This window comes from Schistocerca serialis, chromosome 9, assembly GCF_023864345.2.
Source record: "Schistocerca serialis cubense isolate TAMUIC-IGC-003099 chromosome 9, iqSchSeri2.2, whole genome shotgun sequence".
In the NCBI taxonomy this organism is placed as follows: domain Eukaryota; kingdom Metazoa; phylum Arthropoda; class Insecta; order Orthoptera; family Acrididae; genus Schistocerca; species Schistocerca serialis.
This window is the reverse complement of record NC_064646.1, coordinates 347,379,696-347,405,401: the sequence shown is the minus strand read 5'-3', so window position 1 is coordinate 347,405,401 and position 25,706 is coordinate 347,379,696. Positions and strand designations below refer to the sequence as shown.

Below are 25,706 nucleotides of genomic sequence, written 5' to 3'. Positions count from 1 at the left end.
TCTATTTACCCCCCATTTCGAGCCTCTTATTGCAGCAGAAGACAAGGTTCGAGGGGAGCAGTATGGTTTCCCTGCTTGGCGGAAACTGTTAACACGTAACTTGAATGTGACTAAAGCCACTGCTGCATTCCTTTTAGATATCGCTCGTTCTGTTTTTACATCTTTGCCTACTGGCGCGATCCGTCTCTGTCTAGTCGCCGGGTAGCGCTTCGGTAGCCTGTTAGTTGAGTCTTTGGTTGTAGTTGCTTGGCCGACTTGTTGACCACATCCGAGTCAGTGGGTCGCAGTCAGGGCGAGAGACAGGTAAGAGGCACGTGTGACACATGGCGGAATGTTCACGGAGCTTATGAGCGCACGGTTCTCTAAGAGGTCGGTTGTCGCTAGAGTTGTGTTGTCGGCAATACCTGGGCCTAATGTCGACGCAGCTGATTTACCCGGCATTACGGACGCATAGGTGCTGTTATGGGTGTAAGAGTGCTGTGCATTTTCTGATGCCGTCTGCTCTGCTCTTGTGGGCCGCCATGTGTGTTAGTGACCACTGAGATCGAAATTGAGTCTGATTTGTATTGGAAGTTGTTGCTTCTCCGACTGGTGTAGCGACTATAAAATTGCCTACGGCTGTGGCCTTACGAGCTGTTCGTAGCGTTTGGAGGCGCTGGTCCGGGGTATTTTTGGTTATCCGCCGGTTCACCGGGCGCAACCTGTCCGCGTCGCTTCCCGTTCCACCGTAGCCTCTGAGACGTTACGGCCTCCCGGTTCAGTACGGCATTCCTCATGTTTTCTATCTTGTAGCAATCGGGCGTAATTTACCCAGTACTGCCCATTATTGTAAACCATGATATTCATACCTGGCCTGCTGTACTTGCCACTGCCATGGTTTCCCTGTCTGAAGTTTGGTTCTTAACGTAATAGTTTTAATACTGATGCAATGCTCAGTTGTTAAAAGGTCTTTTATCATTTTTCCACGTCCGTATCTTGAATACGCCCAAGAGCCTTCCCTGATAGAGCTAAATTGTTTTCGGAATTATGTGGTTCACTTGGGCCAGTGCTACAATTTGTTTTTCTATTTATATATATTGAACCTATCTGTGTCTTGTTTACCTGTAAATCTGAATTAAGGACTTTCCATTTTAATGCATGTTTGAAAAATGCTCTATATTTGGGGTGGTAAGATAGAATAGGGGAATTCAGAAGAAATGTGTTGTTGGCAGGCAGCTGAATTATGAGTTCTGTGCATTAAAGTACTGTTGAATTCTTGTGATTTTTTTTCTCTGAGAGGTCACAGTTCGTAGTAATAGGCGGTAAATCATCGAGTAGAACAGAAGTGATATCTGGCGTTCCGCAAATTAGTGTCATAGGTCCTCTGCTGTTCCTGATTTACATAAATGACCTAAGTAATAATCTGAGCAGCCCCCTTAGATTGTTTGCAGATCGCGCTGTAATTTACAGTCTAGTAAAATCATCAGACGATCAATTCCAATTACAAAATGATCTAGAGAGAATTTCTGTATCGTGCGAAAAGTGGCAATTGGCACTAAACTAAGAAAAGTGCGAGGTCATCCACATGGGTAATAAAAGAAATCCGATGCATTTTGGCTATACGATAGATCGCACAAATCTAAGGGCTGTCAATTCGACTAAATACCTAGGAATTACAATTACGAGCAACTTAATTTGGAAAGACCACATATATAGTATTGTGGGGATGGTGAAACAAAGACTGCGCTTCGTTGGCAGAACACTTAGAAGATGCGACAAACTCACTAAAAAGCCTACATTACACTTGTCCATCCTCTGCTGGAATATCGCTGTGCGGTGTGGGATCGTTATCAGGTAGGATTGACGGAGGACATCGAAAAAGTGCAAAGAAGGGCAGCTCGTTTCGTGTTATCACGCAGTAGGGGTGACAGTGTCACTGATATGATACGCGAGTTGGGGTGGCAGTCACTGAAACAAAGGCGGTTTCCTTTGCGGCGAAATCTATTTACGAAATTTCAATCACCAACTTTCTCTTCCGAATGCGTATTTTGTTGACACCCACCGACGTAGGGAGAAATGATGATCATAATAAAACAAGAGAAATCAGAGCTCGAACGGAAGATTTAGGTGTTCCTTTTTCCCACGCGCCATTCGAGAACAGTAGAGAAGTAGTATGAAAATGGTTCGATGAACCTTCTGCCAGGCACTTAAGTGTGAATTGCAGAGTAACCATGTAGATGTGGATTTAGATGTAGATGCAATTCAGTATTTTTTTCAAGGATATTTATTTACATTTAACAGTTTCATAAAACAAGAGAAAACAAACTCATTTTAAAAGTAATTATATAGCCTACATTGAAAAGCCAAAGTTGCCGCAACACGACATGGCATGGACTCACGTAATGTCTGAAGTAGTATTGGAGGGAACTGACACCATGAATCCTGCAGGGCCGTCGATAAATCTGTAAGAGTACAAGGGGATGGAGATCTCTTCTCAACAGCAAGGTGCAACGCGTCCCAGATATGCTCGATAATGCCTGTGTCTGAGGAGTTTGGTTGCCGGCGGAAGTGTCTAAACTCAGAAGCGTGTTCCAGGAGCCACTCTGTAACAATTCTGGACGTGTGGGGTGTAGCATTGTCCTGCTGGAATTGTCCAAGATCGTCGGAATGCATAATGGACATCAATGGATGCAGATGATCAGACAGAATCCTTACTTACGGGTCACCTGTCAGAGTCGTATCTAGACGTATCAGGGGTCCCATATCACACCAACTGCACGCGTCCCACACCATCACAGAGGCTCCACCATCTTCAACAGTGCCCTGCTGACAATTGTATCCTCTCGATACAATTTGAAACGAGACTCATCCAGCCAGGCAACATGTTTGCAGTCATCAACAGTCCAATATCGGTGTTGACGGGCCCAGGCGAAGTGTAAAGCTTTGTGTAGTGCAGTCATCAAGGGTACACGAGTGGGCCTTCAGCTCCGAAAGCCCATATCGGTGATGTATCGTTGCATGGTTCGCACGCTGACATTTGTTGATGGCCAGAATTGAAATCTGCAGCAATTTGCGGAAGGGTTGCATTTCTGTCACGTTGAACGATTCTCTTTAATCGTCGATGGTCCTGATCTTGCAGGACTTTCTCCCGGCCGCAGCGATGTCGGAGATTTGATGTTTTACCGGATTCCTCCTATTGACGGTACACTCGTGGAATGGTCGTACTGGAAAATCCCCACTTCATCGCTACCTCAGAGATGCTGTGTTCCATCGCTCGTGCGCCGTCTATAATACCACGTTCAAACTCACTTAAATCTTGAGAACCTTTCATTGTAGCAGTAGTAACCGATCTAACAACTGCTCCGTGCGCTAGTTGTCTTATGTAGGTGTTGCCGACCGCAGCGCAGTGTTCTGTCTGCTCTTACATCTCTGTATTTGAATACTGATGCCTTCACCAGTTTCTTTGGCGCTTCAGTGTGCATTATAACACATTCACATTTCAGTCTGTTGCACGGAAATCTGCAAGAAATTGTCTATTGAGTTATTTTTTAGATGACACGTTTGTAGAATTCACATCATATTTCTTTTTTGTGTGTGTGTTAGGTTGCATCTCAAAACATTATGGTAAGCTTTACACATTGGAATCTTGAGAAAATTCGCGTACGTAAGTCTGTATTTAGGATGATCAGTTACTTTCTCGTATTCATCCCCGAAGTATGCCAGATACTGTAAGTTGTCCCTTAACTTAAATCTAAGAATGATATGAATTGTATGTACTATGATCTATGGCTCTGATTTTGGAAATCATTTCCATTTTGGTTTAACTTTTTTCTTAATTGTTGAGGATAATAAGTTGCCGTCTCTTCATCTGATGAATGCAGCTAGCCGCTAACTAATGTCTTGTCTGTATGGACGTGTATCTGTTGCCTTTAAGATCCCTTCACCTTCACACATAAATCTATACAGTAAAGTAAGGGCCTCCCATTTGTTGGCTGATCCGTGATAAGACAGGCGAAAAGTTAGACTAATGGAGGATTATTAGTATTATCTCTATTTTCATTCGCTCTCTCTCTCTTTGTCTCCTTTATCTATGTACAGTTTTTAATATAATATTTCATTACGTGAAATCAGCCAAATAGAATCTTTGGTGGAGTCCTTCGTCTTGGTAATCAGCGGCTGGCTTGCTGTAAGAGATCTTTACATTTATTATTGCTGTTAAACACTGCATTCAGTGGGGAGAATCAATCGTGTGGACAATTTGTTCCTTTTACGAAAGATTGCGAATTCCAGATGTGTACGAAGCCTTTTTGGACGATTTAACACAGACAGTGATTGCAGGCTCTCTTCGACACAGCCGAAACTTCCCCACTAATTACAGGGCCAACGTGATCATCAAATGGTTCAGAAAAAACTCATTCGTTCATTCACTCCAGAACAAAAAAGTCACAAACCTTATTTATGAAGGAAATCGTGTATTAAATCCATCTCCAATACATGTCCAGATCTCCGGTGATTCCACGTCTTAATTATTTTCCGTTTACAGTCTCTTTCTCTTCAAACAAACCGCTAGCGGCACAAATGTTAATTGGCTCGCTTTAGCGAGAAGAAAAGAAGAATATGTATCTCTCAGAAACACGTCAATCCCTCAACAGATACTCCAGAAGCTGTCCTAGTTACCACTCTAACAACCATGGAGAATGCATATATGCATCTCTGTTATTTCAAAGAATAAACGTACTAGAAAATACTTTGGCGTCGACGAGCTGTCGCCGCATATATAACGAGAAAATCAGATCAGATACTTTTACAAAGTGAATGAATGTGGATGGTTTGATTGACAGTGATTAATTGGTGCGTGGTAGAGGGTATTTTCTGTGGGGACATTACATGGGTATCATTTCGTTAGAAACCAATATATTGCGTATGTCCATTCTATTAATCAGTCGAATCATGCCCCTTGCTGTGTGCAATATCGCGACAAATTTCTGACACTCAAAACGGTGTTCGATCGTGTCCTCCGAATTGCAATTTCCACGTGCGGATAACGGTTTTAAATGAATGGAGTAAAGCTTGCAGTTGGTCGCTAATGTCCGGTTTATCATTTTGTATCAAGTCGATCTGCCGCTTTTTGGTATTATTTTCATAAATTTTCCCACACGATTTTCCAGTCGTTTTGTGGTAGTCGCAGCTCCCATTTATTAGGAATTGGTATTTCTTTGACAGCAATGACCATGTAACGAACTTTCTCTTGTTTTAAGAGATCTGTTGGTCGTAGGTTTCATTGAGTTAATAATTTCGGTCAAAGTTCAATGAGTGTGGGATTCTGATAATATTAAATGGCGCTAGCTCTGATGTCGGGCGATATTTGTGAAACATTACAACAGTTGTCGAGTGTGGTCACTTTTCTCTTACACACTTAGTTCTATTGATGAATACTGCCATTTAGTCCCAGTTCATCCTTATTTAAGCTGAGGGTGGAGGTGTGGAGAGGAACCTAAATGATTTCATCCCTCCATATAAACCAGTATATCGCTTGTTCTATAGACTCCTTTTTTCTTTTTTTTTCAACTGGAGTATATGAGCAAAGTATCACACTTTTGTGAGTATTCGTGTGTTGCACAACTTGACTTTTTTTGTCATAGCATAGCTTAAGAGGTTGAGGCCGTTAGCTAATTATCTTGGCAGCCATCATTTTGCGGCTACATCCAATATTGGCCGAATCAATTGCAGTTTTCGAAGCTTTTAATGAGAAAATTAGATCTCATAGTGGTGTCAGGTTTAGTTCTATTTAACGCAGCTATTACGTATTGCTCTTGTCTTTAAAGATTTTGATGTGTTTGTAAGGGATCCGTGAACCCACGAATATAGATGCTAGTATTCGATACCCAGGTCGATAGCAGACAGGAGTCGATTGTCGAGCGCTGCAGGAGGCAGTGAGGCGAGTGTTGAGTGACAAGTGGTGGTGGAGAGACGGGCAAGAATGGTGGTCGAGTGAGTAGTAAACGGTAAATTCAGCGGAGTGTGACAAATGAGCGCGTCCCCCTGATCGTTGTGGGGTGGACCCTCTTCGATACCGATTCGAGAGTCATATGAAACCAAAAGTGACAAGTGCCGAATTACGTGTTTAGCGTCAACCGCGTCGGCCAGCAAAAACCATGGATTGCGGTGAGGATTGTTGTAAATGTTAACCATCATCATTACGTGTGACGAAGTACTTAAAATCAGCAACCAATAAAAAGATATAACAATAATTAAACGTGTAAGGAAAAGGTAGCAACTGCCTCAGAATTTGTGTGTTATTATAGAAAATACATATCAGTTTGTACATCGCAATCTTCATAGTCTTTAATAATAGACAAACTTTCAGTCATTAACAATTCCGTCTCAGAACAGCCGCACTTGACTGAAATACCCCCGAAACCACAGCAGAAAAACCGGTAGCCTTTCATCCATTAAGCACACGGTCAATAATCATAATAATTAACTGTTTGGCGGCTTCGGTAAATCACAAGCAAAATCTAATAAAGGAATTTAAACGGGGGTGTTTCAGGTTGCGGACAGGTTTTCTGTATTGAGCATTAGAATAGTTGAAACTGTAGTGCGTTATGAGAAGGGCGTTGCTTTTCAAAGTTGCTGCCTGTAACTGTTGTAATTTATTTTGCCGTTTAAGGAGGTTATTATTCTATATGTTCTGCTAAATCAATGATATTCATTTTATGTGTTTTAAAAGTTGGGTAATTCTGAACTTAAACTTAAAGGCAATTTTAACAGATTTTGTTTTTAAATTGAACATTCAAATTTCACTCCTCTGTAACTAAAACTTTAGGCCTTCTTAATTGATCTCTGTGGAGGTTCTGTCAAACGGTAGTAGTTGTTATTATTTATTTATGGTGAATAAATTGACGTTGGTTTTGTCGCTGTGTGCGGCCGTGAGAGATCAATGATAGGCTGCCATTTGTGTAGACTTTCTGCCGTCCTGCTATTGCAGTCCGTTGCCCGGGATCTATGCGACTCACCAGCCTGTGACTGTGGAGCGCCAGAAGAGAACGTCCGCCATATTATTGAGGAATGCCCCTTAAGAAAATACGCCGGACCTGTCTCTGTGGTTATATATGTGAAACCCTCTGCTTTGGAATGGCTGTGCAATCTAGATATTGAGCTTTAAATATACGAATGAGTTTCTAGCCAGGTTTGCCAAGCTTTTAACGTGTAGTTATTTTGTCTTGAGTGTTTGTACTTTATCCTTTTGTGCTATTGCTTGTTTTTTGCACATGTACTATTTACACATTGTTTTGTTTTATACATTTCTTTTACATATTGTTGTACTTATATAAAATATTGTCGCTATATTGCCATACGCAAAATAAAATAAATAAATAAATAAATTGACGTTGAAGATATATTGGTATTTAAATTGCGTCCAGAACCTTACCACTCCACCACCTAACTGCCCACCATCATCATTAAACTTCCGTTTATAAAATAGTTGATACCTTGACATTAAAGAGAACTTACGGGGAGTGGAAGATTAAAGCCTTCATTAAGTTGTCATTTACTAAATAAATGAAGTCGTTAATATCTTGACATTAAAGAGGAGAGCTGCAGTAAATAAAATATCAGTTATCTTCATGATATTTTGATTTATCTTATCGTAGTGTTACGTACGCCTTGATATTAGAAGGTTCAGTGACTAGTAGATAAGAGTGAACACTTCATTGTGTTTTCATCCACCTACTTTAAGGTTGGTCGGTTTTTTGGAGATACGATCTTGTGATCTGTAAGCTTCTGTGTATGAGAGCAGTCATTATCAGCTCTGATAACTCCTCGCGGCCATTGTTCGAGCTCGATTGACAGATTCCTGCACAGGAAACAAGGTTGAAGGCCAGCTCCATTTTCTGCATTTCGGCGTTATAAGAGCACGCGCCGACAGGAGCGTGCTGGATTCACCGGTCGTCGCCATGCTGCGCGGTGTGGTTGCCTTGCTCTGCCTGCAGGCGTGCGCGCTTGCGGCGCCCACAGGCGGGGCGCCGTGGTCCGCCAGCGGCCACGGACGCATCATCAACGGCACCGACGCCAGCATCGCCGACTTCCCGTGGATGGTGTCGCTGCAGCTGGCGGGCGACCACTGGTGCGGCGCCTCCGTCATCGGCGACAGCTGGGCGCTCACGGCCGCGCACTGCGTCTTCCGGCACGAGGTGGCCGACATGAGCGTGAGGGCGGGCACGTCCACGCGGGGCAGCGGCGGGGTCGTCCTCAGCGTCTCGCAGGCCGTCATCCACGACGAGTTCAGCATCATTTCTGCCGAATACGACATCGCCGTTGTACAGGTGGGCCACTACATCTGCTGTTTCATAATACACTACTGCCCATTAAAATTGCTACACCATGAAGAAATACAGGTGATCAACGGGTATTCATGGGACAAAAATATTATACTAGAACTGACATGTCATTACATTTTTACGCAATTTGGGTGCATAGAGCCTGAGAAATCAGTACCCAAAACAACCACCTCTGGCCGTAATAACGGCCTTGATACGCCTGGGCATTGAGTCAAACAGAGATTGGATGGCGTGTACAGGTACAGCTGCCCATGCAGCTTCAAGACGGTACCACAGTTCATCAAGAGTAGTGACTGGCGTATTGTGACGAGCCAGTTGTTCGGCCACCATTGACCAGACGTTTTCAGTTGGTGAGAGATCTGGAGAATGTGCTAACCAGGGCAGCAGTCGAACATTTTCTGTATCCAGAAAGGCCCGTACAGGACTTGCAACATGTGGTCATGCACTATTCTGCTGAAACTTAGGGTTACGCAGGGATCGAATGAAGCGTAGAGCCACGGGTCGTAACAAATCTCAAATCTAACGTCCACTGTTCAAAGTGCCGTTAATGGGAACAACACGTGACCGAGACACCAACCAATGGCACCCCATACCATCACGCCAGGTGATGCGCTAGTATGGCGATGACGAATACACGCTTCCAATGTGTGTTCACCACGACGTCGCCAAACACGGATGCGATCATCATGATCCTGTAAACAGAACCTGGATTCATCCGCAAAAATGAAGTTTTGCCATTCGTTCACCCAGGTTCGTCGTTGAGTACACCTGTCTGTGATACAGGATCAAGGGTAACCGCAGCCATGGTCTCCGAGCTGATAGTCCATGCTGCTGCAAACGTCGTCGAACTGTTCGTGCAGATGGTTGTTGTCTTGCAGACGTCCCCATCTGTTGACTCAGGGATCGAGACGTGGCTGCACGATCCGTTACAGCCATGTGGATAAAACGCCTGTCATCTCGACTGCTAGTGATACGAGGCCGTTGGGATCCAGCACGGCGTTCCTTATTAGCCTCATGAGCCCGCCTGTTCCATATTCTGCTAACAGTCTTTGGATCTCGACCAACGCGAGCAGCAATGTCGCGGTACGATAAACCGCAATCGCGATAGGCTACAATCCGACATTTATCAAAGTCGGAAACGCGATGGTACGCATTTCTCTTCCTTACACGAGGCATCACAACAACGTTTCACGAGGCAACGCCGGTCAACTGCTGTTTGTGTATGAGAAATCGGTTGGAAACGTTTCTCATGTCAGCACGTTGTAGATGTCGCCACCGGCGCCAACCTTGTGTGAATGCTCTGAAAAGCTAATCATTTGCATATCACAGCATCTTCTTCGTTTCTGTTAAATTTCGCGTCTGTAGCACGTCATCTTCGTAGTGTAGCAATTTTAATGGCCAGTAAAGTACACCGATTACACAACGCTGTTCGTTAGGCTGATGTCCGCAGCTCTTGGTTTAGGGGCTAGCATTGCTGCCTCAGGATCACGGGGACCCGGGTTCGATTCCCGGCCTGGTTGGGGATTTTGTCTGCCCGGGAACTGGATGTTTGTGTTGTCCTCATCATTTCATGATCATCATCACTTGTGAGAGTGACCAGATTGGATTGTGAAAAGATAATGGACTGTGTAAAAACTGGGACTTTGTACGGGCACTGATGACCGCGCAGTTGAGTGCACCACAAGCCAAACATCATCATAACCATCATCATCATCATCATCATCATTACGTTGAGGTGGCAAAAGTCATGCGATAGCAATATACACATATGCAAATGGCTATAGCATCGCATATATACCGAGCGAGGTGACGCAGTGGTTAGCACACTCGCATTCTGGAAGACGATGGTTCAATTCCACGTCCGGCCATCCTGATTTAAGTTTTCCGTGATTTCCCTGAATCGCTCCAGGCAAATGCCAGCATGGTTCCTTTGAAAGGGCACGGCCGACTTCCTTCCCTAATCCGATGAGACCGATGACCTCGCTGTTTGGTCTCTTCCCACCAAACAACCCAACCCCACCGCATTAACACTGTATAAAAGGAGAGGGCATTGGCGAAGCTGTCGTTTGTACTCAGATGATTCGTGTGAAAAGGTTTCCGATTGTGGCCGTACGAAGGGTATTAACAGACTTTGAAAGCACAATGGTAGTTGAAGCTAGACTGCATCGGATATACCACCTCGGAAAGTGCCAGGGAATTCAATATTCCGAGATCCACAGTGTCAAGAGTGTGCCGAGAATACAATATCTCAGGCATTGCCTCCCACGGCGAACAACGAAGTGGCCGATAGCCTTCACTTTAGGACCGAGAGCAGCGGCTTTTGCGTCTACTTTTCAGTCCTAACTGACAAGCAACGCCGCGTGGAGTAACCGCAGAAATCAATGTGGGACGTACGACGAACGTATCCTTCAGGACGGTATGGTGGAATCTGGCGTTAATGGCTGCGACAGCAGACCACCGATGCTAGTACCTTTGCTTGCAGCGACTCTCCTGGACTCGTGACCGTATCGGTTGGACTCTAGACGACGGGAAAATTGTGGCTTGGTCATAGGAGTCCCGATTTCAGTTGATGGTTGGCTGGACCCAGATTGTCAACAAGGCGCTTTGCAAGCTGCTGGTGGCTCCATAATGGTGTGCACTGTGTTAACATGGAATAGACTGGGTCTTCTGGTCCATATGAACCGTTCATTGATTGGAAATTTTTATGTTCGGCTACATGAAGACGATATTCTGTCATTCATGAAATTCATGTTCCCAAACACGTTACCGGCCCACACTTGTTATCGACGTTTTTGGAGAACATTCTGGACAATTCGGGCTAACGATATGGCCACCCAGATCGCCCGACATGAATCCGATACAACATTTATGAGACATAATTGAGAGGTCAGTTCGTGCACAGCTTTCAATAACGGGTCCAGTACGTCTTGTAGGAAGATCAAATATGCAGGATTAGTTAGCTTGAGTGGAAGGAGGTATGTCAGACGTGGACGCTTTACCCATCTGAACTGAAACCGTCATAGAACGGAATCGGTTTGTTTCCGGACATGGGTTCCTATTCAAAATATTCTGCATTCGCTACCAGTCCTAGAAGTTGGTAATGGGATTTTCAGAACAGCCTGTGTAGGAATATTGAGGAAAGTCAAGACAGAAGGCGACTGAGGACAGAAGCGGTGCCATCAATAGATAATCCGCAAGAAGAAGAAAAAGATTAAGTACTAAGAGGGATGGAATGGTGGGAAGGGTGAGGGAAGTCAAAACTATTAGTGGGGCCCCTGGGCGCCATGTTGTTAACTATCGCTTTTTGTTTCCCTTATTGTGTTTAATTCCCTTTTTGGAATGTCCTTACAGCAGCTATATTTCTGATCTTAACCTACACAGATTTTGCATGAAGACAGAGAATGGAACTCTCTTAATACTGCTGTTCTGATAATGGCACCCGAAATATTGATGGATCAAAGACTTTGAGGAAACCTAGACTTAAAATAATAGCGTGTAAGGGAAAAATTAGCTGACAGATGAATAAGACATCCTGAATAGATGGAAAGAGTAATTTATTGGAATTCAGAAGACGATCTCACCATAAATGTACAGCTACTGTCCAACATTCGGGTTGACAGAGGAGATAGAGAAGATTAAAGAAGAGCGGCGCGTTTCGTCACAGGGTTATTTGGTAAGCGTGATAGCGTAACGGAGATGTTTAGCAAACTCAAGTGGCAGACTCTGCAAGAGAGGCGCTCTGCATCGCGGTGTAGCTTGCTGTCCAGGTTTCGAGAGGGTGCGTTTCTGGATGAGGTATCGAATATATTGCTTCCCCCCACTTATACCTGCCGAGGAGATCACGAATGTAAAATTACAGAGATTCGAGCGCGCACGGAGACTTTCCGGCAGTCGTTCTTCCCGCGAACCATACGCGACTGGAACAGGAAAGGGAGGCAATGACAGTGGCACGTAAAGTGCCCTCCGCCACACACTGTTGGGTGGCTTGCGGAGTGTAAATGAAGATGTAGATGTAGATATTGTACATCCAAAGACAGAAGGATCCAGCTTAAAGTAAGTATTGAAGGTATTGCCTAAAAAATGGGGAGAAGGGAGCGAAGCCACGCAACTACGGACATGGTATCAAGAGAGAATTTGAAAAGGGCCAAGACTTGACGTTCTAATTACTGCCGAAGTACCCTGCACTGAATGTACTGTGTAAGGCATTGTCTAGTATTATCTACAAGCCAGCTCTATACGCAGAAGACTTATTGGGAGAACAACTGTGTGGATTCAGGAATTATTGGTCAACAACAGATCATATTTGTCCTGAGGCAAATACACGAGCAGAAATGAGATAGTAAAACTTAGCTTCATAACCTCTACGTGGACTTCAGGCAGGCCATTGGGAGTCTTAACAAGGAGAAAATGCTACACGATTGGTATACCATCTACGAGGGGCGGTCAATAAGTAATGCAACATGTCTTTTTCTCGGCCAATTTCGATTGAAAAAATGTGGAATTTGTTGTAGGACATCGTGGAATATTTCTGCTTCAGTCTCTATAGCTTCATAAAGTTCCGATGGGTCGAGGTTCTATGTGTAGCCTTCAAAATGGCGTCTATAGCGGAGGCGTGTTCCAAGCAGCGAGCTGTCACTGAGTTTCTTTTGGCGGGAAACCAGAGCATCGCAGATATTCATAGGCGTTTGTATAATATCTGCAGAGACCTGGCAGTGAACAAAAGCACGGGGAATCACTGGGCGAGACGTCTGTCAACATCGCAACAAGGTCGCGATGACCCATCCGCTCTCCCGCTTGCCAGCCGGCGGCAAGCAACTGTGACTCCTGCAATGTTGGAACGTGCGGACACTCTCATTGGAGATGATCGATGGATCACAGCCAAACGGCTAGTTGGTAGTTCTGGCACATTCGTCCACCAGTTGGGATACTCAAAAGTGTGTTCCTGCTGAGTTCCTCGCCGCCCAACAGAAGACCATGAAGAGCAACGAAGGACCATCTGCGAGGAACTGCTTCCGCGTTACGAGATTGATCGTGACAATTTTTGTCAAAGATCGTCAAAGGCGATGAAATTCAGGTTCACTACTTCGAACCGGAAACAAAACGGCAATCAATGGAGTTCCTCGCCACGCCACCTCTCCTCCCAATAAAAAGTTGAAATATAAGTCGGTAAAGCCACGATGATGGTCTTCTGGGACTCTGAAGAAGTCATTCTGTTTAATGTCATCCCTCGTGGTGTGACGATCAACTCAGAAATGTATTGTGCTACCCTCAAGAAACTGAATAATCGACTTCAGCGTGTTCATGGCCACAAAACTGCAGGCGCACTTCTCTACATTTACATCTACATACATACTCCGCAATCCACCACACGGTGCGTGGCGGAGGGTACCTCGTACCACTACTAGCATCTTCTCTCCCTGTTCCACTCCCAAACAACGAGGGAAAAATGACTGCCTACATGCCTCTATTCTCTCTTATCTTATCTTTGTGGTCTTTCCGCGAAATGTAAGTTGGCGGCAGTAAAATTGTACTGCAGTCAGCCTCAAATGATGGTTCTCTAAATTTCCTCAGTAGCGATTCACGAAAAGAACGCCTCCTTTCCTCTAGAGACTCCCACCCGAGTTCCTGAAGCATTTTCGTAACACTCGCGTGATGATCAAACCTACCAGTAACAAATCTAGCAGCCCGCCTCTGAATTGCTTCTATGTCCTCCCTCAATCCGACCTGATAGGGATCCCAAACGCTCGAGCAGTACTCAAGAATAGGTCGTATTAGTGTTTTACAAGCGGTCTCCTTTACAGATGAACCACATATTCCCAAAATTCTACCAATGAACCGAAGACGACTATCCGCCTTCCCCCCAACCGCCATTACATGCTTGTCCCACTTCATATCGCTCTGCAATGTTACGCCCAAATATTTAATCGACGTGACTGTGTCAAGCGCTACAATACTAATGGAGTAGTCAAACTGCAAAAAAGGTAGGAATTTAAGGAGTTGGGACCTGGATAAACTAAAAGAACCAGAGGTTGTACAGAGATTCAGGGAGAGCATAAGGGAGCAATTGACAGGAATGGGGGAAATAAATACAGTAGAAGAAGAATGGGTAGCTTTGAGGGATGAAGTAGTGAAGGCAGCAGAGGACCAAGTAGGTAAAAAGACGAGGGCTAGTAGAAATCCTTGGGTAACAGAAGAAATATTGAATTTAATTGATGAAAGGAGAAAATATAAAAATGCAGTAAGTGAAACAGGCAAAAAGGAATACAAACGTCTCAAAAATGAGATCGACAGGAAGTGCAAAATGGCTAAGCAGGGATGGCTAGAGGACAAATGTAAGGATGTAGAGGCCTATCTCACTAGAGGTAAGATAGATACCGCCTACAGGAAAATTAAAGAGACCTTTGGAGATAAGAGAACGACTTGTATGAATATCAAGAGCTCAGATGGAAACCCAGTTCTAAGCAAAGAAGGGAAAGCAGAAAGGTGGAAGGAGTATATAGAGGGTCTATACAAGGGCGATGTACTTGAGGACAATATTATGGAAATGGAAGAGGATGTAGATGAAGATGAAATGGGAGATATGATACTGCGTGAAGAGTTTGACAGAGCACTGAAAGACCTGAGTCGAAACAAGGCCCCCGGAGTAGACAATGTTCCATTGGAACTACTGACGGCCGTGGGAGAGCCAGTCCTGACAAAACTCTACCATCTGGTGAGCAAGATGTATGAGACAGGTGAAATACCCTCAGACTTCAAGAAGAATATAATAATTCCAATCCCAAAGAAAGCAGGTGTTGACAGATGTGAAAATTACCGAACTATCAGTTTAATAAGTCACAGCTGCAAAATACTAACACGAATTCTTTACAGACGAATGGAAAAACTAGTAGAAGCCAACCTCGGGGAAGATCAGTTTGGATTCCGTAGAAACACTGGAACACGTGAGGCAATACTGACCTTACGACTTATCTTAGAAGAAAGATTAAGGAAAGGCAAACCTACGTTTCTAGCATTTGTAGACTTAGAGAAAGCTTTTGACAATGTTGACTGGAATACTCTCTTTCAAATTCTAAAGGTGGCAGGGGTAAAATACAGGGAGCGAAAGGCTATTTACAATTTGTACAGAAACCAGATGGCAGTTATAAGAGTCGAGGGACATGAAAGGGAAGCAGTGGTTGGGAAGGGAGTAAGACAGGGTTGTAGCCTCTCCCCGATGTTGTTCAATCTGTATATTGAGCAAGCAGTAAAGGAAACAAAAGAAAAATTCGGAGTAGGTATTAAAATTCATGGAGAAGAAATAAAAACTTTGAGGTTCGCCGATGACATTGTAATTCTGTCAGAGACAGCAAAGGACTTGGAAGAGCAGTTGAATGGAATGGACAGTGTCTTGAATGGAGGATATAAGATGAACATCAACAAAAGCAAAACAAGGATAATGGAATGTAGTCTAATTAAGTCGGGTGATGCTGAGGGAATTAGATTAGGAAATGAGGCACTTAAAGTAGTAAAGGAGTTTTGCTATTTGGGGAGCAAAATAACTGATGATGGTCGAAGTAGAGAGGATATAAAACGTAGGCTGGCAATGGCAAGGAAAGCGTTTCTGAAGAAGAGAAATTTGTTAACATCCAGTATTGATTTAAGTGTCAGGAAGTCGTTTCTGAAAGTATTTGTATGGAGTGTAGCCATGTATGGAAGTGAAACATGGACGATAAATAGTTTGGACAAGAAGAGAATAGAAGCTTTCGAAATGTGGTGCTACAGAAGAATGCTGAAGATTAGATGGGTAGATCACATAACTAATGAGGAAGTATTGAATAGGATTGGGGAGAAGAGAAGTTTGTGGCACAATTTGACCAGAAGAAGGGATCGGTTGGTAGGACATGTTCTGAGGCATCAAGGGATCACCAATTTAGTATTGGAGTGCAGCGTGGAGGGTAAAAATCGTAGAGGGAGACCAAGAGATGAATACACTAAGCAGATTCAGAAGGATGTAGGTTGCAGTAGGTACTGGGAGATGAAAAAGCTTGCACAGGATAGAGTAGCATGGAGAGCTGCATCAAACCAGTCTCAGGACTGAAGACCACAACAACAACAACAACAACAGTCAAACATTACAGGATTCTTTTGCCTATTCATCTGCATTAATTTACATTTATCTATATTTAGAGTTAGCTGCCATTCTTTCCTTCTGTATGATAACGTAAGGCCTTACACAAGTGTGCGCACCCGAGATGAACTTACAAAACTTCATTGAACTGTTCTTCCTCATCAACACTACAGGCCGAATCTCGCACCTTTCGACTTCCATCTGTTTGGCCCAATGAAGGATGCACTTTGCGGAGAGCAGTACGTAGATGAAGGGGAAGCTACTGATGCAGCAAGACGTTGCTTACACGTCGATCAGTGGAGTGGCGTAACACGTGCGCCTACAGGTCCACCCAGTAATGTGGCATAAGGCTGTCGCATTAAACGGAGATTATGCCACCCTTTTGTAGCCAAAAGAGTGAGAAATAATATGGAGTATTGGAATCCTGAATAGAACTAACCAGTTCTCAGAAAAAAGTGTTGTATTATTTATTGAAAGCCCCTCGTAAATATGTCTCACTCATTCACGCAATCATGGCTGGTTTTAAGGCTGCAGTGCGAGTTTCAGATTTCACTGGACTCTTGGATGTTAAACAGGGAGAATAATTCTCCGTGATACGTGTAGATAACACGAGTTTCTGCTCTTTTCCATGACAACTCTTTCGCTCTTTTTCATCGCTCTTTAGCCTAACCTCGAAAATCAACTAATAACGTTAATATCTTCTGAAAGTCGACTCGTGAAACAGTTTTGCCACCAAACAACTTGTAGCAGTCCCTACACTGTCCGGCAGCCCCAGTGGCTGTTAACCAACAGGCAAACTTTGGCGAAACTTGATGCATATGATACGCACTTCAGGTGAAGCCTGCGCCCCTCCCCCCCCCCCCCCCCCCCGGCCCACCGAAAACTGAGTTAAACGTCCGCAACCGCACTATCGACACATAATTCCCCCCAAACAATTCCCTATGAGTCACACCAACTACCGATGACATAATTCGTTTTCTAACCATCATTATACTAAACATCCACCTCCTTTTGCGTCCCCATGTGCTTCAAAAAACTACGCTAGCTAACCCTAACTGCTACCTCTACATATTCCCAATACCACTTCCACTGCCCCTTCTTCCATCTAAAGAACGTTCTTTGGTCTTACTCTCACCTTGTCTAGCACGGCATCGCCAATCCGTGCATCAAGTACATATTTTGTCTAGCCCAATCGCCGAGCGAAGTGGCTAGGCAATAATACACTGAACTCGTATTTAGAAGGATGGCATTTCAAATCTCCATATCCGGCCATCCAAATATAGATTTCTTGTCGTTCCCTGAACTATTTTAGGCGAATGCTGTGATCTTTCCTTTGAAAAATATACGGACGATTTCGTACAGTATAGTTCCTCTATCCGAGTTTGTGTTCCATCTCCAATGAACTCATTGTCGACGGGGCATCTTCGTAATGGCACATGACAAATCCTGTCTCCAATCCACAAGCCGCCATCAACTCTCTGCCTACATCCCATCTTGACTTTCGTTCTCACAATCACATTCCATTTCCACATTTTTTCCGGAGCTGACCATCTCAAGCGTGTTGAATACCACCAGTATAATCAAAGTGCAGAAGAGTTACATCTATACTTTGGGAACCATTGTGAAGTGCATGGCAGAGCGTATGTTCCACTATGCCAGTTATTAGGGCTTTTCTCCGTTGCAGTCCCATTCTGAGAGTCTGTGGTTTTTATTCTGTCAAGTTGCACAATGGATTGATCCAACAAGTACTCTTTGGCTCCTGCAAGAAACAATTTCCACCTCACACTACTACAGAAGTCAGACAGACGCTCCTAATGTACCAACAAGAACTGCTTGAAAAACATTCAGCAACAAATATCTTCTGGAGTCGTCCACTGTAAGGAAAAGACACAAAAATATTCTATAATCTTACATAACTAGTGGGATACTTGGGTACAGGAGTATTGGTAGTTAGTGTAAGAAAAACATTAAACAAACGAAAAATATTATTTATTGTAAAAAAATCTGAGTAATCAAATGAAACTTTTTCTTATATAAAAAAAATAATAAATTTCCTGGCTCTTTTCGGAACAGTAGATTGCCTCTTATGGATAGGAATGCTATTATTTTACAAAGTATGCAAAGGTTCTTTTCTCCCTTTTCTTTAAGAATGTTATATACTCAGCAGAATGGCTGAGAGCCCCGCCTACACAACTTGAATAACTTTTCTAGGTACGGTCAAGGCTGTCGTGTGAGAAATGTAATGGAGTGTACTGTTATAGACAGATGGGGCTCGCATACACTGTAGCGCACAATAACGTGAGCTGAGACGACTGCCGCACAATAAGTGTGATGGCCAACACAGTGAACAAAGCTTAATCGAGAGCGACTCAATATAGAGTGTCACTCCGATTCGCTAACGACAGAGGTGCTCTCCCAGTGAAGTACTGAGGAGAGACTTCGTTCCTCACTATTTGCGTACATTTACGAGCGCACTCGCTCTCGTTACGTGTTTCCATTCCAAGAGCGACAACGGAACGGCCCCATTTTGTGGAAAAGTTGCAAGGGTATATCATTCGCTTCCTTCCTTCACTCCTCTAACTCTTTGCATCAGAAATATTCCGCCAATCAGTTTTGCTCTTTTAAACAGGAGAATGACGTTTCGTTTAAGTCGATCAATACGGAAATCTGTAGCATCTCCATTAGGCGTATACTGTCCTCCTGTTAGAACTCTGTAACTACGCAGTCTGCTGGGTACTCCCACACAATGTAGCGGAATTTGCTTTTAAGTCGAACATGGGGGTCGTTATCCCTTCGCTCCGGCAAAAGCTGTCTGCAAAAGCTGTATTCTCTCTGGGCGGCCGCTTCGGCCAAAGTAGGTATGTTGTTGACCCAGCCCTCTAAAGGGATAGTCTTACCAGTGGGCTGGTTTCCTCTTTTGAACGAAAATACCTGTGGCCATCATGTTGTGTACACCAGCCTCGAGTTTCTCAACCTCGGTGTACACTTGCGATTTACTTATTAGATTTGCATATTGCTTACATGAATTCATACGAAATTGACTCTACCTTATCGACTTTGGGTTCAAATGAAGTGTCTTGATGTGCAGAATACGATTGTGAGGACGGAATATGTAAGAAATGAAGGTCAAGAGACTACACCACCTTACAACATGATGTCCTCCTCGGCGCGTCCGGCGACAGCGACTCCGTCAGTCGTTTAATCCGTATTGTGGTGGGCTCGAATGTGGGTTGCGAAACCGAGCTTTTCTTTGAAGATACGGTTGCACGAAGTGCAATACAGTTGCCCAGTTGAGTTATACGTATAGATGTAATTAGGCTTGGGCTTAGATATGCGGAGCTTTCGTTTATCGTCCAGGTTCTTTAGGCAGATACGCTCGAATTGTTCCACACTCTTGTGTATTGTTGAGCGCCACTCTGATCGGTGCAATGCAAGCTCCTCCCAACGTTTGCTCAGAATGCCACAGGCTGTGAGGTGGCGTTTGTTGGTGTCTTTATATCGCAGGTGTTGGCCACCATGCTGCCGCTTTCCGCACGAGAGCTCTGAGTAGAACGCCGCTTTGGAAGTCTACTGTCGTCCATGCGTATGATATGTCCACTCCATCTCAGTTGGTGTTTCATTAAGAGAGCTTCAAAGCCAGGCAGTTTCACGCAGTGCAAAATCTCCGTGTTTCGAACACGGTCTTCCCATTTCATGTGGACAATTGGTCTCAGACAGAGAAGACGAAAGGCGTCTAGCTTCCTAATGTCAGCTTTATAACAGCACCAGGTTTCAGAGGCGTAGAGCAAAGTTGGTAATATTATTGCTTTGTAGACCGCAATTTTAGTTTGTAGTCTGAGATCATGTGATTTCCATGTGATTCAGTTTGCCGAAAACTGAGGCTGCATTGGCTATACGAGCTGCAATTTCTGTTGTCAGGCTGTTGTCGCTTCTAATTTGGCTACCTAGATATTTAAAGTGTGACACGTTTTCCAAATGTTTGTTGTCCAGTATGAAACTGCAGTCGTCTGTATCGGAACCCTTACGTGGTCTTGAAGGAGTTGCGTCTTGGTAATGCTTATGCCTAAACAAAATCTTCTGCAGGAGTCATTTAGCGGGTTCATGTGTGTTTGGAGAGATTCAGGAGAATTAGCCATCATACATACGTCATGTACATAAAGAATTTCTAAGATAGATATTTTATTTACGTGACTTTTTGTTGTGAGGCGAGAGATGTTGAAGACACTTTTGTCTGTTCTCGAGTCAAGACCCATTTGACCACTGCAGGCTTTGGTCGCATCTGTCATAACAGCTGTGAAATAAAGTGAGAAGAGTGTGGGAGCCAGAAGACAGCCTTGTTTTACACCGCATGTCACGGGAAACTGGTCTGAAAGCTCCAGGCACATACGGAACGCTGGAAGAATTATTGTTTAAATGCCTCTATGAAGGCTGCAATTCACCTAATCTTGTCTTCACTGTCCATGTATGTACGGGATTGTATAATTCCTAAAATCATCATTGAAAATCGGCTCTTGAAATTTTGTTAGTACAGTTTCTCGGGTTAGTTTCCGTCTATATATATCGGTTAAACGCGACTGAACAACGCATATTGCCTTGTGATACGGCGTAATCACACGCTCGGTAGGTGGCTGACACGTGAAATTACGGAGAAAATGCGAAGGTGACACGTGAAAGAGCAGAGAGATAAGTTTTCTCGTCTCTCATAGGCTTTCCTGGCCTCTAATTGGCTGAAAGGAGAACACCTGGATATCAACTTTCTGGTGTCACTTCATCTCAGTGGCTGTGGCATGGACATAGCGTGACAACGCGTTTTTAATTCATGTGTAGTCATTGCACTGCGATAATGACGAAGTATGGTGGCTCACATTGCACCACGGCAACTATTCCGGCATCACTAAAAATTGCGAACTCATTCAGCAGATTTAGAGAATCTTCGATTGTCGTTACAGCCACAATTGGTATAATCAGCGAACCTACGGCTGTGCGAGATCTTCTGAGAGAGAGACACAGCTATTACAGGACGCTAGGTGAACAGACAGAACTTTTGCGACGTGTACAGGAAGCGAACACGTCCAACAGCCGCTCCTTCGTGAAATGTTAGGCTGTAACAACCAGTCCACATTGGCACCCTTCGAAAGTAATTTCGAATGATACTGGAACAGTATCCCTAACAGCAACATATCAAGATGACCAGTTTTATTTGTGAATTTCATTCTGTATACAACAGCTGAGAGTTGTTCTTGTTAATTATTCAGTAACCGATTTCGGTCTATACTGGATCATCGTCAGCCTACATAAAACATGATCAGTTGAGCATCACACAAAAGCCATACTTACAATGCGACCATGGCACATAGCACTTACAAAAAATGAAAATTATGAAAATGAAATTGCAGTATGGCATTATTGGCTAGAAGATCCCATATGGGGTTGTTCGGCCTTTGTGTTGGCGATGAGATGGAGTGGCTAGGACAACGCAAACATCCATGACCCGTGCGAAGAAAATCGATCCAGCCAGGAATCAAACCGGGGGCATTGTGGACTTGATGTTAGTCAGAAGACCACGAGCAGTGGGCATGAAAACGATAAAATTAAGTCATTATTTTTACTGGCGCAACGTTCTCATAACGTTGTAAATATGCTATACAACTATTGTGAGAACATGCGACCATGTACATATGATTTTTGGCACGTTTTGCATGTGATGGGTAGCTTCTTCATTATACTCAGTTGATCATGTTTTACAACCTGAAGATGGTCCAGGATACGAAACAGGTTGCTGGGTAATAAACAACAAACAAGTGCATCTGCTACACCTAGAACCAAATTCCTTAAATATCCCATAGTTGTGAAGGACCTCTTAACCAAATTACCACTACTCTTAGGTAATAAAAAACGTATTTTTATTTTCCTCTGTTATTGTTCTCGTGCTACTGTTCTCTTGGTTTCCAACATCCTCTGTTTGTAGCTCCTGTTTCGGTATGCTCTGATAATCACCAACTGTAGATCTGTCATTTGTTCTGTGTTACCTTTCTTTACTGCGATGTTATTTCCCTCAGTACCCGTGACAAACTTCTGCTTTACCTTTGTTCCTACTATGTAGTAGTCAGATTCTGAATTAGCCACCGTGTAATTGTGCACATTTTACATATCGGATGCCCAGCTTCTCAATACCAGTTGAACATAAGCAGTGCTGCCAATCTTTACTTTCTTCTCTCTTTACCCTGCCTTCAACACCTCTAAGATGAGCTCAGTGCAATGCTTTTAAACCATAAATCGTAATCACACCTCAAAATATTTTCACATTTAATATTTAAACAAAAATGTTGCGGCCTGCTTTCCAATCGAATACCATCACATTGAGGAAAGCAAATTAGGAATGCAGGGGTTACAGTTACTTTAAAGTATCACAGAACTACAATCAATTGTAGGACAGGCATTTAGTTCTGAGATTCAAATCAAGTCTGAAATTAGTAAGTCCTTTTTTTGTTACTTTAAATCTGCTAGCGGAACAAACACTGGTAGCAGTTACTTCAGTAAAATATCTGGGAGTATGCGTGCGGAACGATTTGAAGTGGAATGATCATATAAAAATTAATTGTTGGTAAGGCGGGTGCCAGGTTGAGATTCATTGGGAGAGTCCTTAGAAAATGTAGTCCATCAACACAGGAGGTGGCTTACAAAACACTCGTTCGAGCTCTACTAGAGTATTGCTCATCAGTGTGGGATCCGTACCAGGTCGGGTTGACAGAGGAGATAGAGAAAATCCAAAGAAGAGCGGCGCGTTTCGTCACAGGGTTATTTGGTAAGCGTGATGGCGTTACGGAGATGTTTAGCAAACTCGAGTGGCAGACTCTGCAAGAGAGGCGCTCTGCATCGCGGTGTAGCTTGCTGTCCAGGTTTCGAGAGGGTGCGTTTCTGGATGAGGTATCGACTATATTGCTTCCCCCCACCTTTTCCAGAGGAGATCACGAATGTAAAATTAGAGAGATTCGAGCGCGCACGGAGGCTTTCCGGCAGTCGTTCTTCCCGCGAACCATACGCGACTGGAACAGGAAAGGGAGGTAATGACAGTGGCACGTAAAGTGCCCTCCGCCACACACCGCTGGGTGGCTTGCGGAGTATAAATGTAGATGTAGATGTATACTACATGAAAATGACAGAAAAAATACCGCAACTACACTGACAAAAGAAATCGCAACACCAAAATACAATAAATGTAGAGTAATCAAATTTCGGTAATACATGTGTCTAGGTAACATATTTCAGTGATTAGCACTGACATAATACTGAGCGCGAGATAAACCATTGCAAATGCGAAATGCTCGTACATTAATAACCGGTGTCACCGCCAGAAAGTTGAATGCAAGCGTATAAATGTGCATGCATTGTGCTGTGCAGGTGCGCGGTTCAAATGGCTCTGAGCACTATGAGACTCAACATCTGAGGTCATCTGTCCCCTAGGACTTAGAACTACTTAAACCTAACTAACCTAGGGACCTCACACACATCCATGCCCGAGGCAGGAATTGAACCCGCGACCGTAGCAGTCGCGTAGTTCCGGACTGAAACACCCAGAACCGCTCGGCCACCGCTGTCGGCTTCAGTTTGCGGGAGGGAGTTCCATGCTTGTTGCACTTGGTCGGTGAATACAGGGACGTTTAATGCTGTTTACGCAAATGCAAATGGATGTGAATTCCTAATGGTTGGTTGGTTTTGGGGTAAGGAGACCAGACAGCGAGGTCATAGGTCTCATCGGATTAGGGAAGGACGGGGAAGGAAATCGGCCGTGCCCTTTGAAAGGAACCATTCCGGCATGTGCCTCGAGCGATTTAGGGAAATCACGGAAAACCTAAATCAGGATGGCCGGACGCGGGATTGAACCGTCGTCCTCCCGAATGCGAGTCCAGTGTCTAACCACTGCGCCACCTCGCTCGGTGAATTCCTAATGGATCAAACTGCTGACGTCATGGACCCATAGAGTTACGCACTACTTAAACTAATTAATGCTAAGAACAACACACACACACACTCGAGGACTCGAACCTTTGGCGGGAGGGGCTGCGCAATCCGTGACATGGCGCCTCAAACCACGAGTCCCCACCCCGCGCGGCTGCTGTTTGTGGATGACGCTGGAGTTGGCTTCTGACGATGTCCCGTATATGCTCGACTGGAAACAGATCTGTTGATCGATTAAAGCGAGGCAATGTGTCGAATCTCTGTAGTGTATGCTGCATTACAACAGCGGTATGTGGGCGAGTATTATCCTGTTGGAAAACACCCCCCTGGAATGCTGTTCATGAATGGCAACACAAGTCGAATCCCCAGAATGACTACAGATTTGTAGTCAGGATGCTTGGAATAACCACAAGAGTGCTCCTGCAGTCATACGAAATTGCATCCCACGTTTACCATACAATATAATACAATACCGAGAGGGAAGACCATAGTGTTCGGCGTGTGGCTCTGGCGTATCGTACTGCATTTGCAGCAGCAACATGAACAGCAGTTGCCATCATAGTGGCACAGTGCACTGTTACAAATTGGTTACTTCAAGAACTGCTCCGAGCCAGACGCCCTGCAACGAGCATTCCACAGACTAGATATAGGTCACATGTGTCTAGCACGCAGACAGGTTGTTTGCAGGTCTCAACTGGCCGACTTCTAACCAACACACGGCCATCTCTGGCAACGAGGCAGAAACAGCTTTCATCAGTAAAAAAAAAAACAGACCTCCACCCTGCCCTCCAATGAGCTCTCGCTTGACACCACTGAAGTCGCAAATGGTGGTGGCTTGTAGTCTGTGGAATGCTCGTTGCAGGGCGTCTGGCTCGGAGCAGTTCTTGAAGTAACCAATTTGTAACAGTGCACTGTGCCACTATGATGGCAACTGCTGTTCATGTTGCTGCTGCAAATGCAGTACGATACGCCAGAGCCACACGCCGAACACGATGGTCTTCCCTCTCGGTATTGTATTATATTGTATGGTAAACGTGGGTCTAGAAACGACGGAGAGGCGCTGTCCACAACTCCTGGACGATTACCGCAGTCCACAGTCCACTTCACCCCTCCGCCGCCCCACACTGAACCACTCTTTCAGGGTTATTGTGCGGTTCGGCCCCCGGTGGACCCCCCCCAGGAAACGTCTCACACCAGACGAGTGTAACCCCTATGTTTGCGTGGTAGAGTAATGGTAATGTACGCGTACTTGGATAACTCGTTTGCGCAGCAATCGCCGACAAAGTGTAGCTGAGGCGGAACAAGGGAAACCAGCCCGC

At 44.3% G+C, this 25,706-nt stretch overlaps 1 protein-coding gene across 1 annotated transcript in view; it reads left to right on the top strand.

Moving 5' to 3' along the window:
* Nucleotides 1-25,706, top strand: part of LOC126419612 (uncharacterized) — a 41,559-nt gene that overhangs the window by 1,231 nt on the left and 14,622 nt on the right. Inside the window, exons 2-3 of the mRNA XM_050086801.1 lie at nucleotides 36-175; nucleotides 7,974-8,306. Coding sequence (XP_049942758.1) covers nucleotides 36-175; nucleotides 7,974-8,306 — 473 coding nt within the window. The remainder of the gene's footprint in view (nucleotides 1-35; nucleotides 176-7,973; nucleotides 8,307-25,706) is intronic.